This window comes from Cupressus sempervirens, chromosome 6, assembly GCF_028749045.1.
Source record: "Cupressus sempervirens isolate cs-2001-9-10 chromosome 6, ASM2874904v1, whole genome shotgun sequence".
In the NCBI taxonomy this organism is placed as follows: Eukaryota; Viridiplantae; Streptophyta; class Pinopsida; order Cupressales; family Cupressaceae; genus Cupressus; species Cupressus sempervirens.
Window position 1 is genome coordinate 305,555,408 of NC_143123.1, and position 25,291 is coordinate 305,580,698.

At 35.2% G+C, this 25,291-nt stretch overlaps 1 protein-coding gene across 3 annotated transcripts in view; it reads right to left on the reverse strand.

Moving 5' to 3' along the window:
- Positions 1–1,154: 1,154 nt before the first annotated feature.
- Positions 1,155–25,291, reverse strand: part of LOC149552420 (serine/threonine-protein kinase PBL34-like) — a 28,461-nt gene continuing 4,324 nt past the window's right edge. For 2 of the 3 annotated variants that reach the window (XM_089787973.1, XM_089787974.1), the window contains 5 exons: positions 12,384–12,718; positions 12,113–12,248; positions 4,763–4,899; positions 4,557–4,680; positions 1,155–2,431 (listed from right to left, as the gene is read on the reverse strand). In XM_089787973.1, the coding sequence (XP_089644099.1) occupies positions 1,947–2,431; positions 4,557–4,680; positions 4,763–4,899; positions 12,113–12,248; positions 12,384–12,718 (1,217 nt within the window). In that variant the 3' untranslated portion in view covers positions 1,155–1,946. Of the gene's footprint in view, positions 2,432–4,556; positions 4,681–4,762; positions 4,903–12,112; positions 12,249–12,383; positions 12,719–25,291 lie in introns of all 3 variants that reach the window. The other variant, XM_089787972.1, reaches the window with a different exon arrangement.

Here is a 25,291-nt window from a genome sequence, read left to right on the forward strand (position 1 = left end):
CTTTTTTTTAAGGCAGATACCCAAGCTGCATCAACCCTAAGTTGGAAAAAGAATAGGGCACAGCATGCCTATATCCAACATGTACCAGGAACACCAACTAAAAGCAGTGCCAATAATCAATGTGTAGAGACTTGACAAGGACTTCTGTATCCGAATTAGAGTAAGGCTTCGAAGTCTATGGTAATTGAGTCTGACATCCAAGATATGTCTTCTGAAATTCAAATTGGGATAAATAATTACGCAAACTGGGTACCAATACCCAAATGTGGACCAAGAACAAACATCTAACAAGAAAATTATATCAGTGAGTTAAAATTGGGTAAGTCTCAACAAGGCCTTATGGATCAGGGTACAAATTGTGCTCAGCGACTCTGCAGTGGAGACTTGCAGACTCAGTTGAATCTGATAGCCAATACTAGCCAAGTTTTAGCTGGCCTTTTCAACTGAATCCAAGTCAAAAATCAACTTTGAAGGGTTTTTGGCAAGCCTGAGTGTCCACAAATATGGCAATAATTATCTGAAAATAAACAAGCCACAATACTAGATATCTTCAAAACTTCTTAAATAAACTAAATTACAGGACACTAAACAATAGCAGCCTCTAACACCAGAAAAATGAAATTGTCCTGTTGTCCAAACGAAGTGGGTAACAATTAGGTCATCATAGATAAATTTAGAAATATACATTGAAAATTGGTTACAAATGAATATCCATTTACCTCAACTATAAGGTGGCATAGAAAAATCTCCAAGAAATTTCAATAAAAGAGAAGATCTCAACAGTAAACACGATAGTTCATAAATCATAACTAAATTGATACAGTGATTAACAATTACAAAACAGATAAACTTGTTTGAAACTATCATGAAAACGATGATAACTAACGGGGAATGTTTAAATGGTACATGGTACCATACTAACAAGAAGCCATTACACTGAGATGTGCTAATTTGACAGAGATGACTGAAGTTCAGATTTACTATTTGTGGCATAAAGATCCATGTAAATGTTTGTGCTTTGCAGGCAAATTTCAAATTGTATGGTTCTCTACTTGCTTGATCAAAAGCATACAAATTAATGTTCAAATGTTTTACCATCCATAAAGAAGCTAAAGATCATTTTCGATGGGGCTATCATAGAATTTGCTCTGTACTACACCATTCTAAATTTCTATGCTTTAGATTCAATATCATAGTGCTGGTACCATCACTCAAAACTTTGAATGTGAAGTACTCATCATGAATATAAGGATGACAAAATATCACCCCACTGAGTAGGACAACAATCAGAAATGAAGGAGGCACCAAATGCTTTTACCATTAATGGCGTATACAGTGTTTAGCTCAGAGACTGATGCCTCTTCAGTATTTTATGCGGACTCCAGAAAATCAAGAATGAAAATCAGAATTAATTACAGAAATGCTTGGAGTCGAAGTGGGAAACCAGTAACCTTATGGAACAAAGCCATCTACAACAAAATCTTCAATAAAAAATGCCTTTGGTTTCCAAGAGTTGAATGTAGAGATGTCACAAAGTACACTCTTTTAAGTACCAATAGATTTTAAGAGCCCAGAAGAAAAACTTGAAAGGAGTTGCCTTGAATAATTTCTGCCCCCAAGAGTAGTGTGCTTCCTTATGAAAGTGATATTTTTAAGTACCAGAATGCCTGTTCCTTTTAACACAGAGAAGCTGTAGTCTGTGCTGTATGTTCCCAAGATCAATCACACAAGCTTTTGACATTAGATACACGAAGACTCTTCTTACTATCCGGATAGGCTGAATTCTCTATCAAACAAGCACCCCCTTCAGACATCTAAGTCATTAGCAGATAATCTCTGTAAAAGATGTCCCTTCTGACATGCCTTCGTAAATTTCAAATCAATCTCAGAATTTCCATTCATATGCAAATTCAAGCAACAAATAAAAAGTGCTTCAATACCTACAATCATTTGCCATTATGCCTGGGAGAATGCTGATGTGGTGACATGCAGGCATCCTTAGAACTGGTCCTAGGGAGTCCATTCTTTGAATGTAATTGTCCATTCCCATTTGCCATGCGTGGATGGCGACCTGAATGAACAGATTGTACAACTTGATGATGTAATGATGAGCTTGCCATATCTTTCAGATTTAACAAAGGTGTAAGAGCCTCAACAACATCGTCCATAAGAGGCCTGGCTTTTGGGTCTCTACTTAGGCAATGATGAGCTATCTGAGCAGCCTTCTGGGCCCCTTTCACAGAATAGTGAAATTCCAACCGGGGATCCATAAGACGGTAAAGTTTTCTTTTCTCTGTAAGGTAAGGTCGAGCCCATGCCACCAGATTATGCTCACCACTTGGTCTGTTCTTATCCATGGATCTTCGACCAGTTAACATTTCAAGTAGCACAACACCAAAACTGTACACATCACTTTTGGATGATAAGTGTCCTGAAACATAGAAAGCCAGAAAAACTAGGTTCAGAAATTTATTCATTGTATTAAAGACTGGTGGTATTATACTCCAACTATGAGCTGCTTTAGGAATTGCCATCATTTTCAGGACTAACTTCCTTTCAATAGATATCTACTGGAAAGTAACTGGGCACCTATCATTTCCATAAATCTATATATGCATAAACCAAAAAAGAGACAGATATGGGTAAAAATCCATGAACTAGTTTGTCAGCTTATATCAAAATATTCAGAACCCCAAATTGTTTGTGCTCATTTCTGTAGTAGAATAATTCTGATCTCAATACAGAAGAAAGAGCACTGAAGTATTTTGATATTTAACATAAACATAGCAGAACAAACTAATGAGTTTCTCTTCACTTTTAACGGAGAACTCACTTTCTTCATTTGATTTTTCAAACCCATTAAATTATATGTTTATGTCGTTCTCCAAAGACTACTAGTCACTCACTTCAAAATGAAATATATTGTGAAGAAATACCTTGACATTCTTGTCAACTTCATTTTCAATACACCTTATGCAAACTCAATAAAGCCTCTCTACTGACAACATAATTCAGAACTCAAAACCGATGCAGTTTGTAATGATTGATGTATTTCAGCATGGAATATATATATATATATATATATATATATATATATATATATATATATATATATATATATATATATATATATATATATATATCCTTCATAGGATACAGACAAGAAAGCATTACAAAAGCACCATACAATCTACAAAAAATGTAAATCAATCACATTTCTTTCTAAAATAGTATTATTATTAAGCCGGTTCGCATGCATTACTGATTTTTTTTTCAATTTTTTCTTGATAACAGGAACCCATTTTTTATCCAAGACAAGTGCCATGAAAATGTTATCAAACACAATGTTACTTTCTAAATTTGTTTTATAACTAAGCTTATGCAGAAAGGCTATGCTGCTGGAGCAGTCTTGGGCAAATTGTAAGTTTGACGTAAATTCTGAGAGCAAAGGATGGAACAGGAGGAAATTCCAGCTAGATTCACCCATTATATGTGCTTACAGTGTTGCATGATGCAGACAGAAAATTTAAAACCCTTAAAAGTATTGGAAGAAATAAATTCTGAATACAAAGAATGATATATTCTCGTGAGTCTCAAATCCATGGATACACTTGTACGGACATCAAATTGTGATGTTAGACATTGAAGGAAGCAATAGCATTGGTACAAAGCAGCTAACTTAACTGCCCAAGATAGAGTAAGAAGTCTGACCTACACTAACATTAATCATGCAGGTTCAAATTTGGGACTTCAAAATTTAGGTCTGGGGCAGTAGATGTTGCCATCTTTTGCTCTTGTGGAATTCAGGGGAGAAGGAGGCATCAAACTTATTCTTCCTGTAATTGATTGCAAGGTATACATGCTCAGCTGAAATTATGCTGTCTGTACAAATAAACAGTACTATCAAATTCCTAAACATATCTGAGAACAGTAAATAGTTGAAATAGAGAAAGACTAAGGCCTCTAAAATCAATAAACTATTAAAATTTCAATTCTTACAAATGATGTTCTTATCCTTGTATTTTGATGACATTAAGAATTTATGCTTGTGCTTTCAACAATAACTTCCTTTTGATTTCTTTATGGCTGTTTATGGATACATTTGATCAGATCCTGAACCCAAATTCAGTTTGGGAACATTCTTGACTAGGCTTCTAGTCTGAGTTACTTCTGTTTAGCTTTAAAATATATATTGATCAATGTAAAAATTGAAGTACATTAGATATTAGGAGAGAACAGTCATATGAAATGATATGATATGACTAAGGCAAAACCCAACAGAGGGTCATTCTGCTTTATTTAAACCAAGATTGCAAGTGGTAGTTTTTTGCCATACATGCATATTCAGAAATTTAGGCAAATACAGGCCTCTTGTCAAATAACCTGAAACCTGAATACATGTTCGCTGTTAGACGAAATTTGATATTACCACAAAAAACCCATGAATTTTGCTACCACCTCCTTTAAATATAAGATGGTAGCCTTGTTCACTTAGTTGCAGTATCAAGTCTAAAATCTCCTAGTGGCACTGGTTTTAGTCTTAACAGAAAGCTTACCAGTCATAACATACTCTGGAGCAGCATAGCCATATGTTCCCATAACTCGAGTTGAAACATGAGTGTTGTCTCCCTCAGGTCCATCTTTCGCTAGTCCAAAGTCTGAAAGTTTCGCATTATATTCCTGCCTCAAGAAATCACTTTTTAATAATATGAATCAGATACCCAATACTGAACCATCTAGCATTGAAGTTGTAGATACTAACCGAATCCAACAAGATATTTGATGTTTTGAAATCTCGATAAATTACTGGTCTTTCTGCCCCTCTGTGAAGAAATGCCAGGCCCTTTGCTGCACCCAAAGCGATTTTTATCCTGATAGACCACGGGAGAGGCAGGGACCCTTCTGTGTGGACAATGGAATTACCAGAAGACATCAAAAATCTAAGAGCATTTTCTCCAATGCATGTTTATATGTAGGATCAGATTGTTTAGAAAGAAAAAGTAAAACTATGCAACTCACATTTGGTACAAAATTGAAAACCCCCATTAAAATGTTATTCAGAAAGATAACATCTGCTGTCAAGTTTTTGTTTTCACTGAATAAAGCCACACATTTCTCTAACTAAAGTCCAGAGATCCAAGTAAGGATCCCTAATTTTCATATGAATTAAATATTGAAAATGCAGTAGAATATTATAACAAGCTAACACACTATTGGAGTTCACATCACCCAGAATATGTACATTCATTAACGAATATTTTATGAAACAACACAACAGTGTCTCTAAGTGCTCAGTATTTTCATAAAAAGATAATGTGAACAAGCTAACAAGTAACATAAATGATAAAAGTACTCATCAAAATCTAATGCGCAAGATTTTATGTTTTAATGGCTTCATATGGTTATGGTGTGTGGGAATTTTATATTTACCAAGAGTATGGTGAGATTTTGCACGTTGTGTTTGAGGCTTTCTGGCTTGAAAGATTCAATGGAGCTCATATTAGTTGAGAATGTTTGATCTTCTCACTGTGGAGTTAGAGATTGTTATCTTCCTCTGCATGTAATTGATATAGGTTGTGCACTAATCCCAGAAGGTTTAGAAAGAAAAAGATGAATGCTTGAATCTGAATCTTGAAGGCATTGCTTGAGTTTTATTTGGGTTGAGTCGAAATTAATTAATGTTTTCTTGTCATGGCTGACCTCTAGGTGAGTAGGTTTGACAGCCAAGGTTATCTTGAGAGCCTGGATCACATCTAATTAAATATTGCCATTGTGACTATATTGCCTGGAAAGCTCTGCAACTCTTGAACTGTTACTTCATCTTTTCAAAATCTTGGGTAGTTCAAGACTCTCTGTGCTCTAGGAAACACATTGTGCTTGTCCTTTGGACCTTTCCAAAGAAGCTCAACTGTAATTGGACAATGTTAATAAAGTACGTTAATTGTGGCAGATAGATTTTGAGATGGAGAGAAAACCCTAGTTGTAGAATGTTCTTGGTGTTAACAGCTTTGCTTAAACCATACCTCGTGGTAATGCTAACACCAGCTATCCTTGTGTTACTGTTTGTGAGTTGAATTGACCTGACTGTTCCTGAGAAGGCTTTAAGTTGTTAGGAACTCTGACCATCTAGGGTTCTCAGTATGGATTATATCTTGTTTCAACAGTGATATATGGACTTCAATATTGTCTAGGGAGGATTGTTCACTGAATATAGATGTACTTGATTGAGTGTCTTTTTGTTGATATATCTTTCTCATATTAATACTTCAAAGTGAGTTCAGTTGGGTTGTTGATTCCTCTGTGACTGATATGTCTTGTGGAAATGAAAGTGGAACCTAGTTTGAATCTATTAAATATTTCTTTTAAGCTTTTGAGTGAGCTAATTGTTATGACTGTCACTTGCAATTTACTATGTAGAAACTTGGAATAGAGTTAGATTTTAAAGCAATTTCGAGTAAATCATAATTATATCTGTGTTTATGATCTACTGTCACCACTAGGTAACTGGGATAGATCTTGTTGATATAGCATACAATTCCTTGTGCAAGATTACCAGTGCTGGTGAGTGGCAATGGCATTGCTTGTTTGTGTTGGAAACTTAACATATGTGGAAAGTTACATCCCTATATCATGACAAATGACAATGACTGGGGTGTGAAGGTTTTTTTTTTTTTAACTTTTTGTGTAAGTTGGGAATCTAATCTCATGTTAGTTGGATGGAGGTCTTTGACAGTTGTCATGTGAAATCTGATGGTTCTGAGAGAATTGTCTGTGACAGAGATTGGCCAAGTTAAGATAGACTGTAAAAACCCAGTCTTGGCTATAACATGTAACTTTTTGTGTAAGTTGGGAATCTAATCTCATGTTAGTTGGATGGAGGTCTTCGACAGTTGTCATGTGAAATCTGATGGTTCTGAGAGAATTGTCTGTGACAGAGATTGGCCAAGTTAAGATAGACTGTAAAAACCCAGTCTTGGCTATAACATGAACAACTTCCGATTTCACCAATTTCTTATATCATTTGGATGGTTTGGCATTTTATAAAGCTTTGGCAAGTATGCAACCAGTTCTGATGTAACTAACGCAATTCAACTCTACACCAACATTTGAAATGATTTATAATTCCAGCAAGACTTTTGTTTGTTATTCTTCACAACACACAACTTGCAATACCAAAGATACAGATAGGTGAAATAGATATACATATTGTTTTATATTCTTTCTTTTTTTGAAATTTGGATGCAAGAAAATTGTAAAGAAATGACCAGTGTTTACCACCTGAAGTAATTGAATTACCACTTATTTAATTTATTTGCTTACATAATCAGAAGAGCAAATTAAAGAACCTGGTCATAATTTTCAGAAACTGATGCCAGTTGACTAATCTCTTGGTGCAGGCCCAAATCGCAAGGTTGAGAATGCTGGAACAATTCTGCAGCATGCGATTTAATCCTCCCTTGTTCCACGTTAATTGCCAAAGAGCCCTTGAACACAATTTGCAGCTGGTCTTTACTGAAGCCGACCTGTTCAAGCAAATTACTCACACCAAACACAAGCCGCAGGTTCTTATTGCAGGATGGTATGCCTGAATTGTCCACGTGAATGATAACTGGGTCCCCACACGGCTGGTAGAAAACGCAGACCCTAATAAGTATGCCACCCAGCTCTGTATTCAGTTGTGTTTGGTTTGAAACTCAACAAAGAACAATTGCAATGACAAAACACTGGCTTCAGACGTCAATCAGCAGCTTCGGTTGCCCCAATTTCAAATTTCCCAGATTACGATCAGCAGGGTAAGAAAGCAATTTGATTCCTCTCTCAAATCAGTAAATGATCAATCCAATCTCCAGCTAGTGTGAACAGAAGGAGGATATGCCAATCGTTATACCTCAACAACGATTTGCAGCTGGCCTTCAGGCAATTCTCAGAATTCTCCAAAAAACTTCTTAAAACCCTCAGCCAGTATTCACAATAGATTCAATGTAATCATCATGATTATTCTCCTTAGCCACAGGAATATAGTAGGAGAATGTTGGCCAATTGTATACTTCAGCACAATTGCCGAGAACATCTCAAACGAAACCTTATACTTTAGCATGGGCTCACAAGTCAGAAATCAGGAAAAAACCACAAAGGCACAAAAAGCAAATGTATATTCAAGCGTCCTTTTCCCAATGAAATGAGCTCTCGTTTATTAACTTTCGTTGGCCAAAAGTTTCCTAAAAAACTCCATTTCAGAGACTGTGGAAGTTTCCCAAAAGAACTCAGCACTAGAAACTTTCCACCATACTTTTTTAAAATATCTCTTAATGTCATTATTATAATAATATAAATATCATTATAATAATGCAACTTAATAATCATTGAATAAATAAGAGCTCATGCAATTATTAACCTGATTTACTGCAGGTGACAACCAACTGCCAAGCCACCCACTGCACTGCCAAAAATAGCAACTGCCAATAATAGACTTACTAAAAATAGTAAGTTCACAACTGAGACCCCCAAAACACCCTGTCAGCTCACAAGGGTTGCTATGATGAGCTAACTCCATCAACTAAAAATAGGGACATTACATAGACATGTGCTTGTGAAACTGAAAATAGTATTAATTCTTCCTAGCACCATCTAGAGAGATGATACTTTATCATTATAGGCAGTGCAAGTGGTAAGAATCACCTGTATCATTATGGTAAGGAAGTATGGCAGTCTATGTGAGTAGGGAAATCATGATATTGTCCAATAACTAGATGTTGGCAACAAGTGTCACTTAGAGATACAATGATGTTTAATATCGATTTCCTAGTGCCCATGAGTTGATTGGGTGATGACAATCTTTTTTTGTCTCTCAAGGAGCCTACAATGACTCGGCTCTTGGCATGAAACAACATAAGATATCTAGATTACCTTTAAGCAAGAGTTGTGCTGATGTTGCCTGAATCTTAGAGCTCCTAGGAGAACTACATGAACCTGATGTTAGAGTGGGGTTGTCGTTGCACCAAAAGACAAATCTTTCAATGCCCGATACAACCACTCAACTTATAGTACACAGGAGGCATTTAAACCCTTGTCACGAATCCCGAGGGGAGTGCTGAACAAATTTCTAACAATCTCCCCCCCAGCATTACCCGAGGGTCTAAGGATTCAAACTTGCGACCAAGCTTTGATACAACTTGTTAGAGTGGGGTTGCCGTTGCACCAAAAGACCGATCTTTCAATGCCCAGTACAACCACTCAACTTATAGCACATAGGAAGCGGTTAAGCCCTTGTCACGAATCCTAAGGGGAGCACTGAACAAATTTCTAACTCCTGACCCCAAGAGAGGTAGGGATATGTATGCATCAAGGAGGTGACTTGGCCCAAAAGTTATTTGTATGTTGCTATCTTCTCCTTGGAGTTCAATCCTTACGTTGTCATATAGATAAATTTATTTCAGAACTATACTTAACCATCAATTATCAACAAGAAAGTAGTGTTACCCCAAGTTTCCAGAACAGGGACGGCAAAGGGTACGCACATATAAATATAGGGAAAGTTTAAAATATAAAAGAAAAATTGCATTTATACATTACATTCATATGGAAAAATGGATAAAGCATGCCAACCTTAGCATACAACGTTAAATACGCATTCATAATTTGAAATTTATGGTCAATATGCAATATTAAAATAACTAGATACAAAATTAATACACCCAAGAACATAATTTGGTATTCATTGTCAATAGCAACAAGAACGATAACATACCTTCCAAATTGAAGCACATTGCTATCATTAAAAAATCAAGTCTGATATAAATTATCAGTGTACACATTATAGGCATAGCATTGCAATTGCTTTTGAAGATAATCATTTGCACATTAATGCCTGTACAAGAAATAACATTCCTATGAAATACTAACATGAAAAACCTTGGAAAATTTGTTGGACTTGATTGTTGTAGGTTTGACATTGACTCTAGAAAGTGCTGCTCCAGATAGTAGATGAAGTATATGTCTCTAAATGCTCTTCTCACTCTAGACCACATTCACCAATGATCTAAAATTGAGGTTACGCCATTACACCCCTAAAACTACACCTCCAGTTCATTGTAAGCAACAGATATTAATACGAAGTCGAGCAGGTTTGCTATACAGTTGCAATCATGATATAAGCCTGCTACAGAAAGATGGCATCTTGCTGCAAACTTTAATATTCACCAAATGTTCCACAAAGGACCCAAATCAACACAAAACCAACCTAGCACTGATGTATTGCCACACAATGACATAAAGGTGCATGTTCAAGGTCTGTAATGCACTTTCCGTGCTTTCCCAAAACCTTGCAAACAGACTATGAGCATGTAGCATCTAGCATGACTGTAACAACATTCTTAATCTCAATTGCCAAATATTAATCAGAGGACCCAAAATAGCATGAATTAACTGCCAAACAGTAATAAGAAAAATAGGGCAAACTTGAAAGGAAGGGCCCACTTTAAGATTAAAAAGAAAGTTCTATAAAAGAAAAATGTGTTTTATAAGTGCAAATGCAGCCTATCCAATTGTGGATGCCTATCCATCCCAGGGACTTCCAAGGTGTCCCCAGCCATCGCCCCCAATTTTGGCCAAAGCCCCCAAATATCTGGGACGTCCCATGTCATTTTGTGAAAATCAAGGATATGGGGAGGTCATCCCCTGGCCATCCCCAAGTCTCACAAATGTCCCCAGTATTGGGACGGGGAAAATCAGACCAGGGACACATCTATGGGTTACACTGCGAGAAAGGTGTAATGGAATCAATGGCTCTATGTAATCTATTTAAATAATTTTTGACCTACTTGGCTGTAATGAAATTGTATTACTGTGAAAGAGAGGAGTAGGACAATATCCCTTCCCCTAGCAAAAACAACATACTTGTCAGATATGAATGACACTGTACTTTAAATCATAGTAAAGAGTATTGAATTTTAAAATGATGAAAGATTTTTCAATGATGAGATTGTACTTTACAATCATACTAAGGTGTATTGAATTTTAAAAAGATGAAAGGTTCTTCAACGGACTTATTGATGCTACTTGAAATCTACCTTAGAAAAGTTTACCTTTCTTCTAATGTGTGACCATTGACTAATGTATATAAGTTATTAAGATTGCAATCATGAGAGACAAATCATCAAATTGATTATGGCAACAAGAATTTAGGGTTAAGCACAAGCATGTGTTGGAATACACACAACAGTTGAGCGCAATTATCTAAGATTCCTAATCTATAGGAACATAAGACTTGAAAAAAGAGGTTATGGGATCAATCTGATCCAAGATTTGTTTTGACTTAGATTCCAATAGTGAGCTAAGGAAATACTCTTCCTCGAGAGGACCACATGATCAGATTGTCATTACCAATACGCAATTAACAGCCACACAGCTAGTCGATGCTTGAGCATATATGTGGTGTGCCTTGATGAGGTTACGATTGTTGGACTAATCACCCATGTCCTCCCCTTTTTGGATTCAGGACATGGACTAACTGCCTCCCATGGATTCATTTACCTCTAGTGTTTGTATTGGGCATTAATAGGTTGATCTTTTGGTGCAACAGCAAACGTATTCCAACAGGCAGTTGTCAAGGCATGAATGCTTTTTAACAACCTATTGAACTTGTAAAGAAACTGTTGTGATGTATATGTTACTAACAAACAAACAATGAAAAGATGCACTTAAGTAGTCAAGTAAATTTTGTGTTGTTGCTGCAGTACTTTGGAATACAAAGAAAAGTAGATTGGTATCATTAAGGAGGAAAATTTTGGATGTAAAAAGGAGTTTAATACATTTAGAACCATTTATTTGAAAGTGCAGAAACCTGATTATCATCAGGCAAATTGATGGATGGATGGTAAGTGTTTTATGTGCTTCTGGAATCACGTAATGACAAGAATAATTAGGGTCTAGTAAACCATACAATGAGAACAGTGAAGATGGATTAGAGATTTAAATAAAGTCACAGCAACAATGACCAATAAAATTGTTTATGACTAGCTTGAGGATATTAATAACAAGAAGTCACATCCAAACTGTATGTGCACCTTTCTGTACTTCTGCAAATCAAAGAAATTGAATTTACATCACTCACTTCTAAATAGATGGTTTTCCAAGCTCCCTCGTGGCATGAATTCATAAACAAGAAGCCTCTGATCATCTTCAATGCAGTAACCAATTAGTTTGACTAGATTAGGATGATGAAGCTGACCAAGGAAGGTAACTTCTGCCTGTAAAGCCATCAGCAATAAGATGATTTCACTCGTAGTGCTTCAGCTAATGTTAGAATAGTACAATAATTCATCTTGCAGACCAAGCTACAGTAATTAAAAAATTTACTCTTTGATCATCCTATCAATACTTACCACCCATTCTTTGTGCCCCTGCAGCCCATCATGATTTAATGTTTTCACAGCAACAGTTAGACCAGTACCTGGCTTTACAGGGCCAGTCCCATTTTCTTCTATCCACCCTTTAAAAACACAGCCAAAACCACCTTCTCCAAGAATGCTTTCTGGTCTGAAGTTTCTAGTTGCAGCTTTGAGTTCATTGAAGGAGAATTTAAGCAACTGTGATGCTAATTTCAATTCACCTCCTTTTGGGGTTGATGGGTTACTTTCATTGTCAGTACTGCTTGTTGAAGAACCTGCCTGGGGGATGGGTGCCTCTTTGCAAATATTATTCAGTGATCTACTTCCCACTGCACCATACCCAAAGAACAATTAGTTGATCAGTACAGATTTCCATCAGAATGGGTTTGTCAATCCATTCACTTTGCAAACAATACAGATGAAAAATTATACAAGCCAAACTATACTGTGGCTTCAATTCACATGCCTGGGTGCAGTCAGTGAATTATATTGTAGCCTTCATTTGAGATATCCAATTATATTGCTTCCAGAAACATGGTATAGAGAAACAAAATTTCACATGAAAAAGAAAACTACAACCAATCTCCATGCACGATTCATGTTTCTATGATATGGGTATGGTTGCAGAGGATGGCGTGATACTTATCAGATCACATATATGATGCCTCACATAAGAATATGATAAAATGGACTTAGTTCAATAAGAAGCACTTAAAGTAGAAACTTAACATCAAGTCCAACCCAATCAGCAAAGAAAAGTATATCACAGTAAAATATAAACATACCATAAAATATCATCTTCATTTCAATTTTTAAGTGTTGATCATAAGCAATGCATGTTTTAGTATTTCCTCAGGATGCAGAGGCTTGTCAAATTGTTTAATTATACAGGAACTGCATTTATCAATATCTATTAGATGCCAACAAAAAGTGGAGATGCGATCTTTCAGGTTTCCACAGACACCAAATTCTAAATGTTAACTTATAAGATTAAACAACTGGTTGTCAATGATTATTGAACTGCATGTCCAGTTGGATACCTTTTTAGGGCAATGTCAAACCTAATATTAATAATTATTGAATTGCGTGGATTTTTTCCAGTCTAGCAACAGCAGTTAAATTTAAGCATCAAGAATTTTTGCACGATTAGATTTTCAGAAATTAATCATTGTCTGAACTTTGATGTTTACAGGAACCCAATGTTTGGCTTAGAAACTTAGAACAAAAGTTGGCATACATCAGGCATGACTTTCTCTCCAACTAGGCTTGCTAATCTATAACCAAGTATGATCAGATGGTCAGTGTGATTAGTGATGGAACTGTATCCTACAAACCCACAAAGCATTGACATAGAAGAATTTACATTTATCTTGTTCATTGAGAGATGACTATATAGTATAAAATGGAGAAAATTCTTGGAACATCAAGAAGATATGGAAAGTAGCCTGATGTTCTAAATGTATGATTAAAAATATGCTGGAAATTGTCTGTTTAAGACTTAACTGTTACGGTATCTCCATCAGAAGATTTTCTGTTGCTTAAGGGTCATCGGGCATTTGAAGAAAAAGAACATCCTTTTTTTCAAGGGTTATGAAAGATTTGAGGTTTGTGTAGATGATGTTTGTGCACATTAGGAGCAACAGAGATCTAATTGTATAGTTGCAAGAAATTGATATTCTGTAAGTAATATAAGCATGTATTCTGGAACATATTATGTTTGTGTAAATTGAAGACATTTAAAGATGGTTTGCTAAGTTGATTGATGATGATGAAGGATACACATGTCTAAAGAAAAAACCAAAGGTACAGGCAACTTACCATAATTACAAAGATAAAAGTTAACAAAGCCCATATATACCATTGCTACCACAAGGCTCATACCCTGACCCTTAGTACTCATCCTACGCATTGGAAACACACATCCATCACAGAGATCAATATTGAATTGTCTCCAGACATTGGGAGACTTCATATGAAATTTCTTTCACTCTCTATATGTCTCCTAAAAGCATCCCTTGATAATTGGGAAACTTCCCTTAGAGATTTCTCAGACATACCATATAGATTATACTTGATTTTCTTTAAGTGTTAGGCATAAGCACATACAAAGGCTAAAAAGCCCTAATACACTAAGAGACTTTTCTATTTTCTGTATTTAAATTTACAAGTTTTTTGTTGCAGATTTTTGTTTAATCAAATCCCAAAGAGGTAATAGCACAAAGAGGAACAAAATATGGCTTAAGATATATACAACTATATGCACTGAAGCTTTATTAATTAATAGGAATATAGCGATCTCCACGGATCACCATACTTCCCATTAAGTATCTATCTACCATTTCTAGGTGATTTATTTTTCAAAATATTTTTTATTATTACAATATTATTATAATAATTTTAAAATTATGAAGTGAAAGAAACCTGGTAACCCTACACAATAGTAGTGCTTATACAATCTGAGACGATAACAGAATAAGTAGAAAGCAACAACAATAATATATGGTATTTTCACCTGGAGAACTGACCCTTTCAAGGAAAAACAGCAGCATAGTGAAATTCTTTGCTACTGCATAAAACTCAGCCATTCTCCAATAAAATAAAAAGTAAGTTATTAAATATTTGTTTTAGACTTTGGTAACTTGAAGTTTCAGCTACTGTGTGATTAGTGTAATGTTCAAACATTAAAATTTTCTCTGTTAAGCCATTTTTATTTCGAGTGTTTTAATGAGAAAACAGTAGACAGCAGTAGCCCGGGGTTAAAATTCTTCGCTGAACATGCATGGGGGCCACAATTCTAAACTGTCAATTGCTGAGAGTGACCATACCTATTAATTTTCTACACCGAGAACCGAGAAAATCTCTTAGTACTCAACTTTTGTCAATGAATCAGAAACATTCTTCTCTATATCAACTTATTCCAGTTGCACTCATTTGCCTTCAACCATTTCTCTCTACAAAATTATATTTTACTCCAATATGTTTTGACTGTTAACCTTTAGCATCTTCTAGTCCAACATTAACTTTTTTTGCCACATTGCTTCCTTTGCCATCAATCACTTCTCTCACAAAATGATATTGTACTCCAATATGCTTTTACTAAGCATGTTAAGCAAAATCCTTGGCCAAGTATATCACACTCTATTACTCTGAAACCTTAACATCTCCTAGTCCAGCACAAACTTTTTTAGCCACGCCAATTCCTTGCATGAACAGCTTCCATGTACTTAGCATCTGTTGTATATGATGCAGCCACTGCCCTGCTCATCCAACTTACAGCTCCTCTAGAAAGACTGAATACATATCCACTGATAGATCTTCCATGGTCAAAATCTCAAAATCTCCATCCCCCTAAATTCCTTCCAAATTCAAGTCTTATTTTCATTAGCTCTTCCTTGATAACAAAGCACATAATCTGAGGTACCATATAGATATTTAAAAAGCCTTTTACTATAGTTCCAGTGCACTTTACCAGTTTGGGATATAACCAAACATAATGTCCACTGCAGTCAGAATCATAGGCCTAGCACAGATCACTGTGTGCACAAGGATGCCATAACACCAGCATAAGGAAGATGACACACTTCCTCAATTTCTTCATTTGTTTTAGGACATTGTTCAGTAGAAAAAAAATGAATACTTGTTGGTTTACTGCCTTATATTGAAATATTCCTATAGCTCTGCAGAACCATTTTCTAGATACAGGATCTCTTTTAATTTCCATGCTGAAAATAAATATTATAGCAACAAGATGTTTTATGTCAGATTGTGAAGATAACTAAACTAATCATTGTCATGTTGTTACCAATTAATAACATGTCATCTGCATACAAAATTCTGATAACAAAATTTACACCTCTTTGAAATACACAAATAGATCAGCTTTGCTGTGATCTAGACAAAGTCCCACAATATCATTTGTTAATTTTTGTTCCACACCCCCAGTAATTGCTTTGAAATTGTAAAGAGACAATTTCAACCTACATAGCAAATCCTCATTACCTTTCACTTTACAACATTTTGGCTTTGCCATGTAAATGTCTTCCTCATGCTCACCATGTAGCATGTTGCCTTGACATTCATTTGTTTAAATTTCCAAATCAAATGCAACAACAATAGCTAAAAATATGAATAAAGTTAGTTTTGCAACAAGAGAAGAAAATATTGCCAAAGTGAATTCCTTCTTCTTGAGAAAGACCCTTTGCTGCTAAACAATCTTTGTACTTCTCCATTTTTCTGTCTACATTATACTTCTTAAGAAATCATTTACAGCCAACTGGTTTTATTCTAGGGGGTAATTTAACCAAGTCCCAATGTTCCTCTGTTGCACCTCTCCAAGACTATATTTCATTTGATTTAAGTGCCTCCTCAAATGTCCTTTGGGGTCTTCATAAGTAATAAATAAACCTAATAAAAGAAATGCATAATAGAAATTTGGATGTCTATAGTTCTCCAACCTCTTATCCTATGTTTCCTAGATACAAATTCTCTTCTACGAACTCATTCTTTTATTCATCTTTCGTAATTGTAATTTTCTGCAGATTCTGATAACAAAATACTGAGATTAAGATCAAAGTTAGGTGAAACTCAAAGATAACCCTGATCCAAATACTGATGTACAGGTCTGAATATGCTGAATAATGATATGACTGTAATTCTGGGATAATCTCAAACTGGAGTGTGAAATTGTTGCAAGGAACCGGTGAGGTTATGTATGCTTGTAGTCCAGACTGTAGATGTGCTGTGTGTCCTACAAACTGCATACATGATGAAGGGCCACACCACTCTAACAACTCACAACCAAGAATGCAACAATATAGAGATAGAGATGACAAAAATGCTTCACAAAACATCCATTAATACTTGAAAATTCACTACAAGAGCTTACACTTGAAAAGCTTCTATTTTCCGAACTTGATTACAAATGATAATAAGCCTTCCTTAAATAGGCACTTCTAACCCAAGACATTACAAACACAAGCAATGTGGGATAAAAGGTAAATACAACTACCTTTAAATAAATATTAAATTCCCACCCAAATACAACTAAGCACCCAACAAATATTAAATGCATGATTTAAGAAACTTTCCACAAACTTCTAAGATGCCACCTACACACCTCGATTAATGGAATGACAACTATTTTTATTATTTTCTATTTATGCCACCCATGCACCTTGAAAATAGAAATTCCTCTTTTCTCCTTTTTCCCTTATTTTATTTTTAAATTATTTTTCCTTCTATTTTCGTCACTTTCTCTCTCCTCCAGATTTTTTTTTTTTTTTTTTTTTAATTTTAAATTTTACATTCAACATGTCTCCCCTTTATTTTGGATGCAAGATGCTCCTGCATCAATACATGACCCGTCTAAATATCCTCATTAGAGGGTATGTCCCTTAAGGGACATAACCCTTGACATGCATCCATTAATTAAGTGTCTCTAAGTCGGCGACTTGAAATGGTAGCAAGACTTAACTAAAATTAGTTAAATGTCAAACTAAACAAATCTCAACCTGATGGCCGGCACCTTAATAGAGACTATAAATAATATAGAATGTCATTCTTTAGAGAATATTAAACAAGAAGAGTGAGGCACGATTCTGTACCCAGAGACCTGTAGGTTATTCAGGTTACTTTCTTAACAGTAATAGTTTCTAATTCAAACATAGATCTACTGATTTCTAATTCAATGACAGTGGCAGAGATATTGCTTGGCTTCCAGTTACTATTGATAGTGGTTTCCACATGAACTCTTTCAAGTTCTTTCTTTAGTTGTTTTTGTTATTTTGGAGACCTCTTTCCTTCTCCAAAAATTTCAAAATTACATTACAATTACATTCCGTTTCCTTTGTTTTTGGGTTCCATAGCTTATATCCTTTAGCACCAATCTCATATCTCATAAGCATAAACTTACTGCTTTATAGTCCAACTTAGTCCTTATTTCTTTGGGAATATACATAAAAGCATCGGAACCAAAAACTCTTAAATGTTCATGACAGGGTTTCTTATCAGTCATATGAAAGAAGACACTTGAGTCTATCAACCATTCATCATGGCCTTCATCTGACCTTGTCGCAACCACAAATATGTAATCTTCAACTAAGGTCTTAGAATCGATAGAAGAAGCACCTCCAAATCATGGCAATTAGAAATTCCATCAACTATATATTTTCCTTTTAAATCACAAAAGCCTTTCTCTCAACAGGCCCCATCTAGAAATGCCAGAACATTATATTTTATATAGGAGTATAGGAGTGTATCTACAATATTATTTACTTGAAGAATGTGAGAGGTATTACATCCATTATCAATTGTTCTTAAATCAAGTTCAAACAACATTCCTAAATGGACTCCTTTTTGCAATTCCATATGCCATAAATCATTTTGCTTCTATCCTCATTATATACCACCTGCATAATTCATTTTTATTACTGAAATTAGATTTCCTGCCAAAACTGGAGTGTGTAGAACATTGGCAAGAGTCATAATTCATTTACCTTTCAATCTTATCTTCATTTTTCCCTTACATATAATCTTATATATAGAATCTTCTCCTAGAAATATTCACCTCCTTGAGTTTTTCATGATCACTGAACCATTCCCTACAAGCATCATATGAAAGAAGACACCTAAGTCTATCAACATTCATCATGGCTTTCATCTGACCTTGTAGGACCCAAAAATATGTACCCTAAATCTTCAACTAAGGTCTTAGATTCTATACAACTAAGGTCTTAGATTCTATACAAGAAGCACCTCCAAATGACTTGGCGTTTCTAACCTTTTTAAATTTGCAATCCCTCTTACAGTACCCTGTTCTACCACAGTTCTGACACTTTCTCCGACTTTTATACATAGCATTATACTTATCTCTAGAATTTGATCTCTTGCCACCTAACTTTTTGTCTCTTCAATTTTTTTTGTTTATTTGACAAGAATGAATTCTTATAGTCAACGTATCATCTGATTGATATAATCATCTACAAACTTTTTTTTCATTTTTTCTAGTAAGGGACCTCTTACTACATCCTCATTTGCTTATTTGGAAATAGCATTAGGCATTGCCATCTAGATTATCCCAGGAGTCATGTAAAGAACAAAGAAAACTAATATACTTCTATTAGTTATTCATTTTAATCTATGTTACCACAGTTGCAAAGTCTGGTACAATTCAAAATCACTCAAGAATCTGCCACAGTCACGTAAGTTCTCTCAAAAATCTCTCAGAAGGACCCAGTGAGAACTTTGGACGAATTCAGAAGACTTCTGATTTGGGCAGAGTAACCCAGACCGAATTTGGGGCGAATTTGACTGAAAATGTCATTTTCATTGACTTTTTCAAAAAGATTTTTTGCCAACTTAGGTCTGTTCAACCCTCCAACCTAAAAGTGACCACTAAAAAGTAAAAATACAAAAAAGGTTGTTTTATATGTCATTTGTGCATTTGCGAATGAAAAGAAAAACTTCTTCCTCCATTGCTAAACTTTCTTTAATATATGTGGTGGTGTATTTTGCTATGTTGCTTTAATATTAGCATAGTGATGTATGAACTTTTATATATATATATATATATATATATATATATATATCACCCAAAACAAATCCGAACCCAACCCAAAAAAAATTGGACGAATCTCAAACCCACGTTAATACCAGAATGCAAGTCGGTAACTTTGATTTAAATATCAAAAGAAAACTAGCTTACCACAGTACTGCAGGCATTCAAATGTTCAGCTCTGTGCACCATTCATTCTAAATGAGTACAACTTCTTTCAAAGAAAATGATTATTTGCTAGATATTTTTCCTTGCTGTGAAGACTCCAACTTATCCCATAAATCCTTTGTTATGAGTTCTGTTGATGTATTTAACAAAACTGAATCTGATAAATGTAAATTGACTGAACTCCCCAGGTTCCTATCAATAATTAGTATTAGACAATCTTCATCCTTCATAACAGATGGTTTTGTGGATGATAAAACAATCTACTGATCTTTGTTAGCAAGCAAGACTTTCATCTTCAACTTCTATAACTCAAAATTATTAAATTTTTCCCTATCCTTATGCTTCATGTCATTCTGATTCACACACAAATACTCAGCTGCACAGCCTTCCACTAAGGGCAAGTTTTAGCAAATGCAAAGAAACGTTACTTTCAAACAAAGCTCAATCCAAGCTTTACTACCACATGTTCTATTAAATTTTTCCCTATCCTTATGCTTCATGTCATTCTGATTCACACACAAATCCTCAGCTGCACAGCCTTCCACTAAGGACAAAGCTCAATCCCAGCTTTACTACCACATGTAGAGGAAAAGAAGCCTAACTAGCTTGTAAACTAGAAGTAGTGATATGCAATCTAAAACCATAACAAAATAATTAGAAGAAAAACAATATGTAGTTTTTTTACTTGGGCAAAACCCTTTTTGGGTAAAACAACAAAGACACAGTAAATTTCTTTACTGTTACATAAAACTCACTTATTCTCAAAAAATATTAATGAAGCTCTTTCTTCACCCTTAAGCATACATGCATATTTATAGGTGCATTGAAAGTGATTTTACACATTGCATAGACCATGCAAAAGATAAACATGAGTGCTTAAAAACATGGCAAAAATTGTAGAAATTCAAAATTAGAAGCCCCAAGGAAAACTGACCACGAAAGCATCCAAATTAAACATAGAGGACTGCACAGGAAAGACACCAAGACAAGGAATTTTGCATCACATGGAAGCAGTGGAAAAAATCTTCCCACATATTTTATTTCACAAATATTTTTGTGGGGCTAAAAGCCTCCTAAAAAGGTGAGGAATGATCCACTAAGATCTAGAAAACCATTCACTCTATCAAACAACTAGAATTCCATAAGAAACAAAGGAGAAATAGAGAATAATTTGCATTGTGGAAAAAATCAGTCACATACAACAAGATGGCAATTGTGATATATTTTGGGCTAGCTTGCAATTCGAGTACAGGTACCAAAACCTGGGATGGCAGTACAACAACTATTATATAGAATTAGTTGTCAGTATTACAACTATGAGAGAAAGAGAGAGAGAAAAAAAAAAAGGAAAGGAAAGGAGGTTTTATAGTCCATGACACTATGCCATAGTTTTTGGATTTACGCATGGTGACAGTGATATGGGACTACCTCGTACTCTTTTTCGAGAGGCGCTTGGCGCTACAAACGAGGCGTACATACCCTACCCCCCAGTGAGATTTGAACTTGTGACCTCTCTTTCAAGAGTACAAGTTTTCCACCACTAGGCCAACTCAGGCTGTACTCATAATTGACAATAAATAGAATATTTAAATAAATCATATTCATCATTTGCAAAAATGAAGATACTTTGTCAAGAGATCGAGAAAGAGAGAGAGAGTGAGTAATGATACTCATAATTGACAATAAATAGAATAATTAAATAAATCATATTCATCATTTGCAAAAATGAAAATATTCAAGTCTCAAAATGTCACTACACAATGAAAATTCAAATTACACTCAATTATTTAATAGTCTTCATACTCTTCTTCATCAAAAGCATCAAGGTCAAAGTTAGGTTCAATTTCATTTGAGCCACAATCAACTGGACTGCCACTCCAACTACGTGTGTGAAGTGCAAAAGCTCCCTCATCTACATAGACTTCAGCAAGCCAGAAAGTTGTACACTGCATCTATAACATCTAAATCAGCACACTTAGGGGTTAGATCCCAATTTCTTCGTCACACTGTCACTGCATTTAGGTTTCACATATGACAAGAGACAAAGGTTGAAGTGTATATGGGCCAAAGCCTATGCTTTTTTCCCACTCTAACGATTGTGTTTGATTGAGTGGATGCAGTATGTAATTCAATCCCACTCCATTGAAGAACACGCAACCTGTTGAGTTTGCATACAACATTTAGTATTTAATTTTTTAGTTCAAAACTTTAAACAAAATTTATAAAATTATGTTATTATAAAATAATATATAGCATGCTAGCATCAAATGAAAAATGTGAAAAATAAAAAAATTGAAAAGATACATACCTGGGAGAGGATTTTAATTGGAAGCGGCTACAAATAAATAGAGCCTTGACCATGTGGATACCACCACTCATCACCAGTTCACCTATACTTGTCTAGAAGAGAGTAAACATCACAATTTTTTTGAAGCTATGAAGTGGCCAAACTCGCCCAAGATAATACTTCGGACATCTTCATTTGAAAATATCTTTCTAAATAAAACCTTATAGCCAACAACAACCTCCCCATCCCTATATAGTGGAGCCCTCACTAGAATTGAAAGCACCTTTTTTCTATAATACTTTGGCAACAAAACAAATGCTAAGAGATGTAAGGGGGTGATCATCTTGTTCCAACAGTCAGCAATAATATTTTACACAATTTTGAAAATTGTTTCCATTTGGTCATGTTCCTTGGCTTCTATTATTGCTCTTATTTCTGGGCCACAGAGACCATGCCATCATGAATTTCACCCAAGCATGAGTGATTGGTAGTAGCATACCTAATCTTGCTCATGATGAGCTCAATGAAATTCAAAACATATTCCACATGAGCCCACTGCTCGTCATCTAAGATCAGTTATTTTACTTTTGGAATCTTTCTATGCTTGACTGCCTCCATACGCTACAAGGGCTATGGATGACAGTAGAACTCAAGGCCTCTTGCACCTTCACAAGATGTCTTAAGAAGATTGTGTGACATGCAGATCAATTTTCAGCAAAAAAACTGGTATTTAAAAAAATAAATGTCACATGTCAACAATAAAAAATTGAAATTGAAAAAATTAAAAATATATATTTAAAAAATGTATATAACCTTCAACAACTCCAACTTGGAGAAGGTCCTAAAAATGCCTTGTGACATGTTATGATCCATCACAAACATCTAGATCCACTTGCCCTCCATGTAGATTTGTTCGACGCACTCAATTTGTGTGCCAATATTTTTCGATATCAAATTGAAAGAACGGACTACACATGGTGTCCAAAAAATGAGACTTATGCACCCTCCACCTTAGACCCAGCTATGCTACATTTTTACCATTGCTAGTTAAGATCTAGACAACAATTTCAAACCCAACCATTTCAATGGATTCAGCAAGGATGCTAGCAATGAAACTTGCATATTTACTTCACCACTTTGATCTACTGCCTTCCAAAACATCACACCTTTAGGAGGCACTACTATAACATTGATCAATAGACTATTTTTACAATTTTTTCATCCATAAAAAATGATGGGCGTACTTGTTTTGAGTCATGTATCTTCAATTACTCTCAATAATCTCTATGGAAAGTTTCTCCTTCACCAATAAGGTGGTTTTCACATTTTCACACCTAAGACAACATAACGAAGAGGTGTATTGCATAAAGTCTTCACCATATCCCACCAATAAGATGATAAAGCAATGTTGAAAGGAAACCCATTGTTATAAGTGCAATGCCCAATGCTCTTGTCTGCAACCTCCCTTGTTTCATTTTTTAAGGTTTTGTCCAATGGACCTCTTTTCCAACAAACAAGAAAATTCTCTTCTTCAAAAGATTATGGCACTGGCATGGAAGGATGTGGACTAGTGAATCTCTAATAGAAAGGAAAAGATGAGATGAATTTGAAGGGACTGAAGCATGGTGGGAACATCTAACAGGAGATTTTGAGAAAATCTGTAAAAATCAAAATATTAAGGCAAGTGAGATGTGCTGACATCAGGCAATATATATAAACTTAATACATATTGGCCTTCTTACTGTTCGTTTATGGACACCAAGTGTTTGAACAAATCTTCTACAACACTTCATATGTGCTCTCATAAAGCAACTTCATGCTTTTTCTGTAGCATCTGGTGCATGATAATTTGTAATAAGCAACTTTACGCTTTTTCTGTAGCATCTGGTGCACGATAATTTGTAATATTTATTACTAACTTTAACCAAGATTTGGATATGGCTGCCAACAATGAAAGTTTATATAAGTATAAAGAAAAGTTCATAGTACAACAGTTTTTTCCTGACATGTGAATCATAATGATAACCAAATGTATTTAAAGTCAGTAATAGAATAATATGTATTTACAAAATGTGATTTAACTTCCTATTGTAACAATTCCCCCACTCCTTTTTCAGTTCATTTCTTTTAATTATTTTGGATTTTGGTTTGTTACTGCCTTTAGTGCTGGTGGTTGTGATATTATTTTTGGGGCTTTATCTTTCGAGGTCGGTCAGATTTTACTCTTGAATAGGAGTCCTCTTTCTGGTATGGGCTGCTAGTCATGGAAAAGGGGAACTTGCTGTGATGCTCAGAAGAAGGAATGAAAGTATGGTTTTGCCAGATGCTCAGAAGAAGGAATGAAAGTATGGTTTTGCCTAGGTTGCCGAAACATCTAAAGGCTCAATTCCTTGCTTATAATTATCAGCAAAAAATATTTAATTTTTTTTAGAGTTTAGCACAAAGGAATCAGTCTCAAATTCAGACAGATATACAGTAGAATGAAGGGCAGACAGCAGTCTACTGCATGAATGGATTCAAGTTTCAAGCTCAAGATGAGTTTGCCTTGGTGAAGATATTTACTGTGGATTAGGCATATGAATATGCCTTAAGAGCAAAAGAGAAACTGATCAGAAAAAGCAACATGGTGAATGAATGAGGTGATAGAAGCTAAAATAGAGGCAAAGAAGTTTCCTCGGAACTGGCCATGAGTGAAGAAACAGAAGAAGGCAAGAATGAAGGCCAAATTTTAAAAGAGGCGGAACCTTTGGAGGTATGGGGTAAGGATGCAAATCTTCTAGAGATTGGAAGCCCTTTTTATTTGGAATGAAGCCCATACTGTCATAGCCTGCCCTCAAAACCCCAAAAGGGCAATGGTAACCTTGGGAAAAAAAAACCCTCTAACAGAAGAAGTTA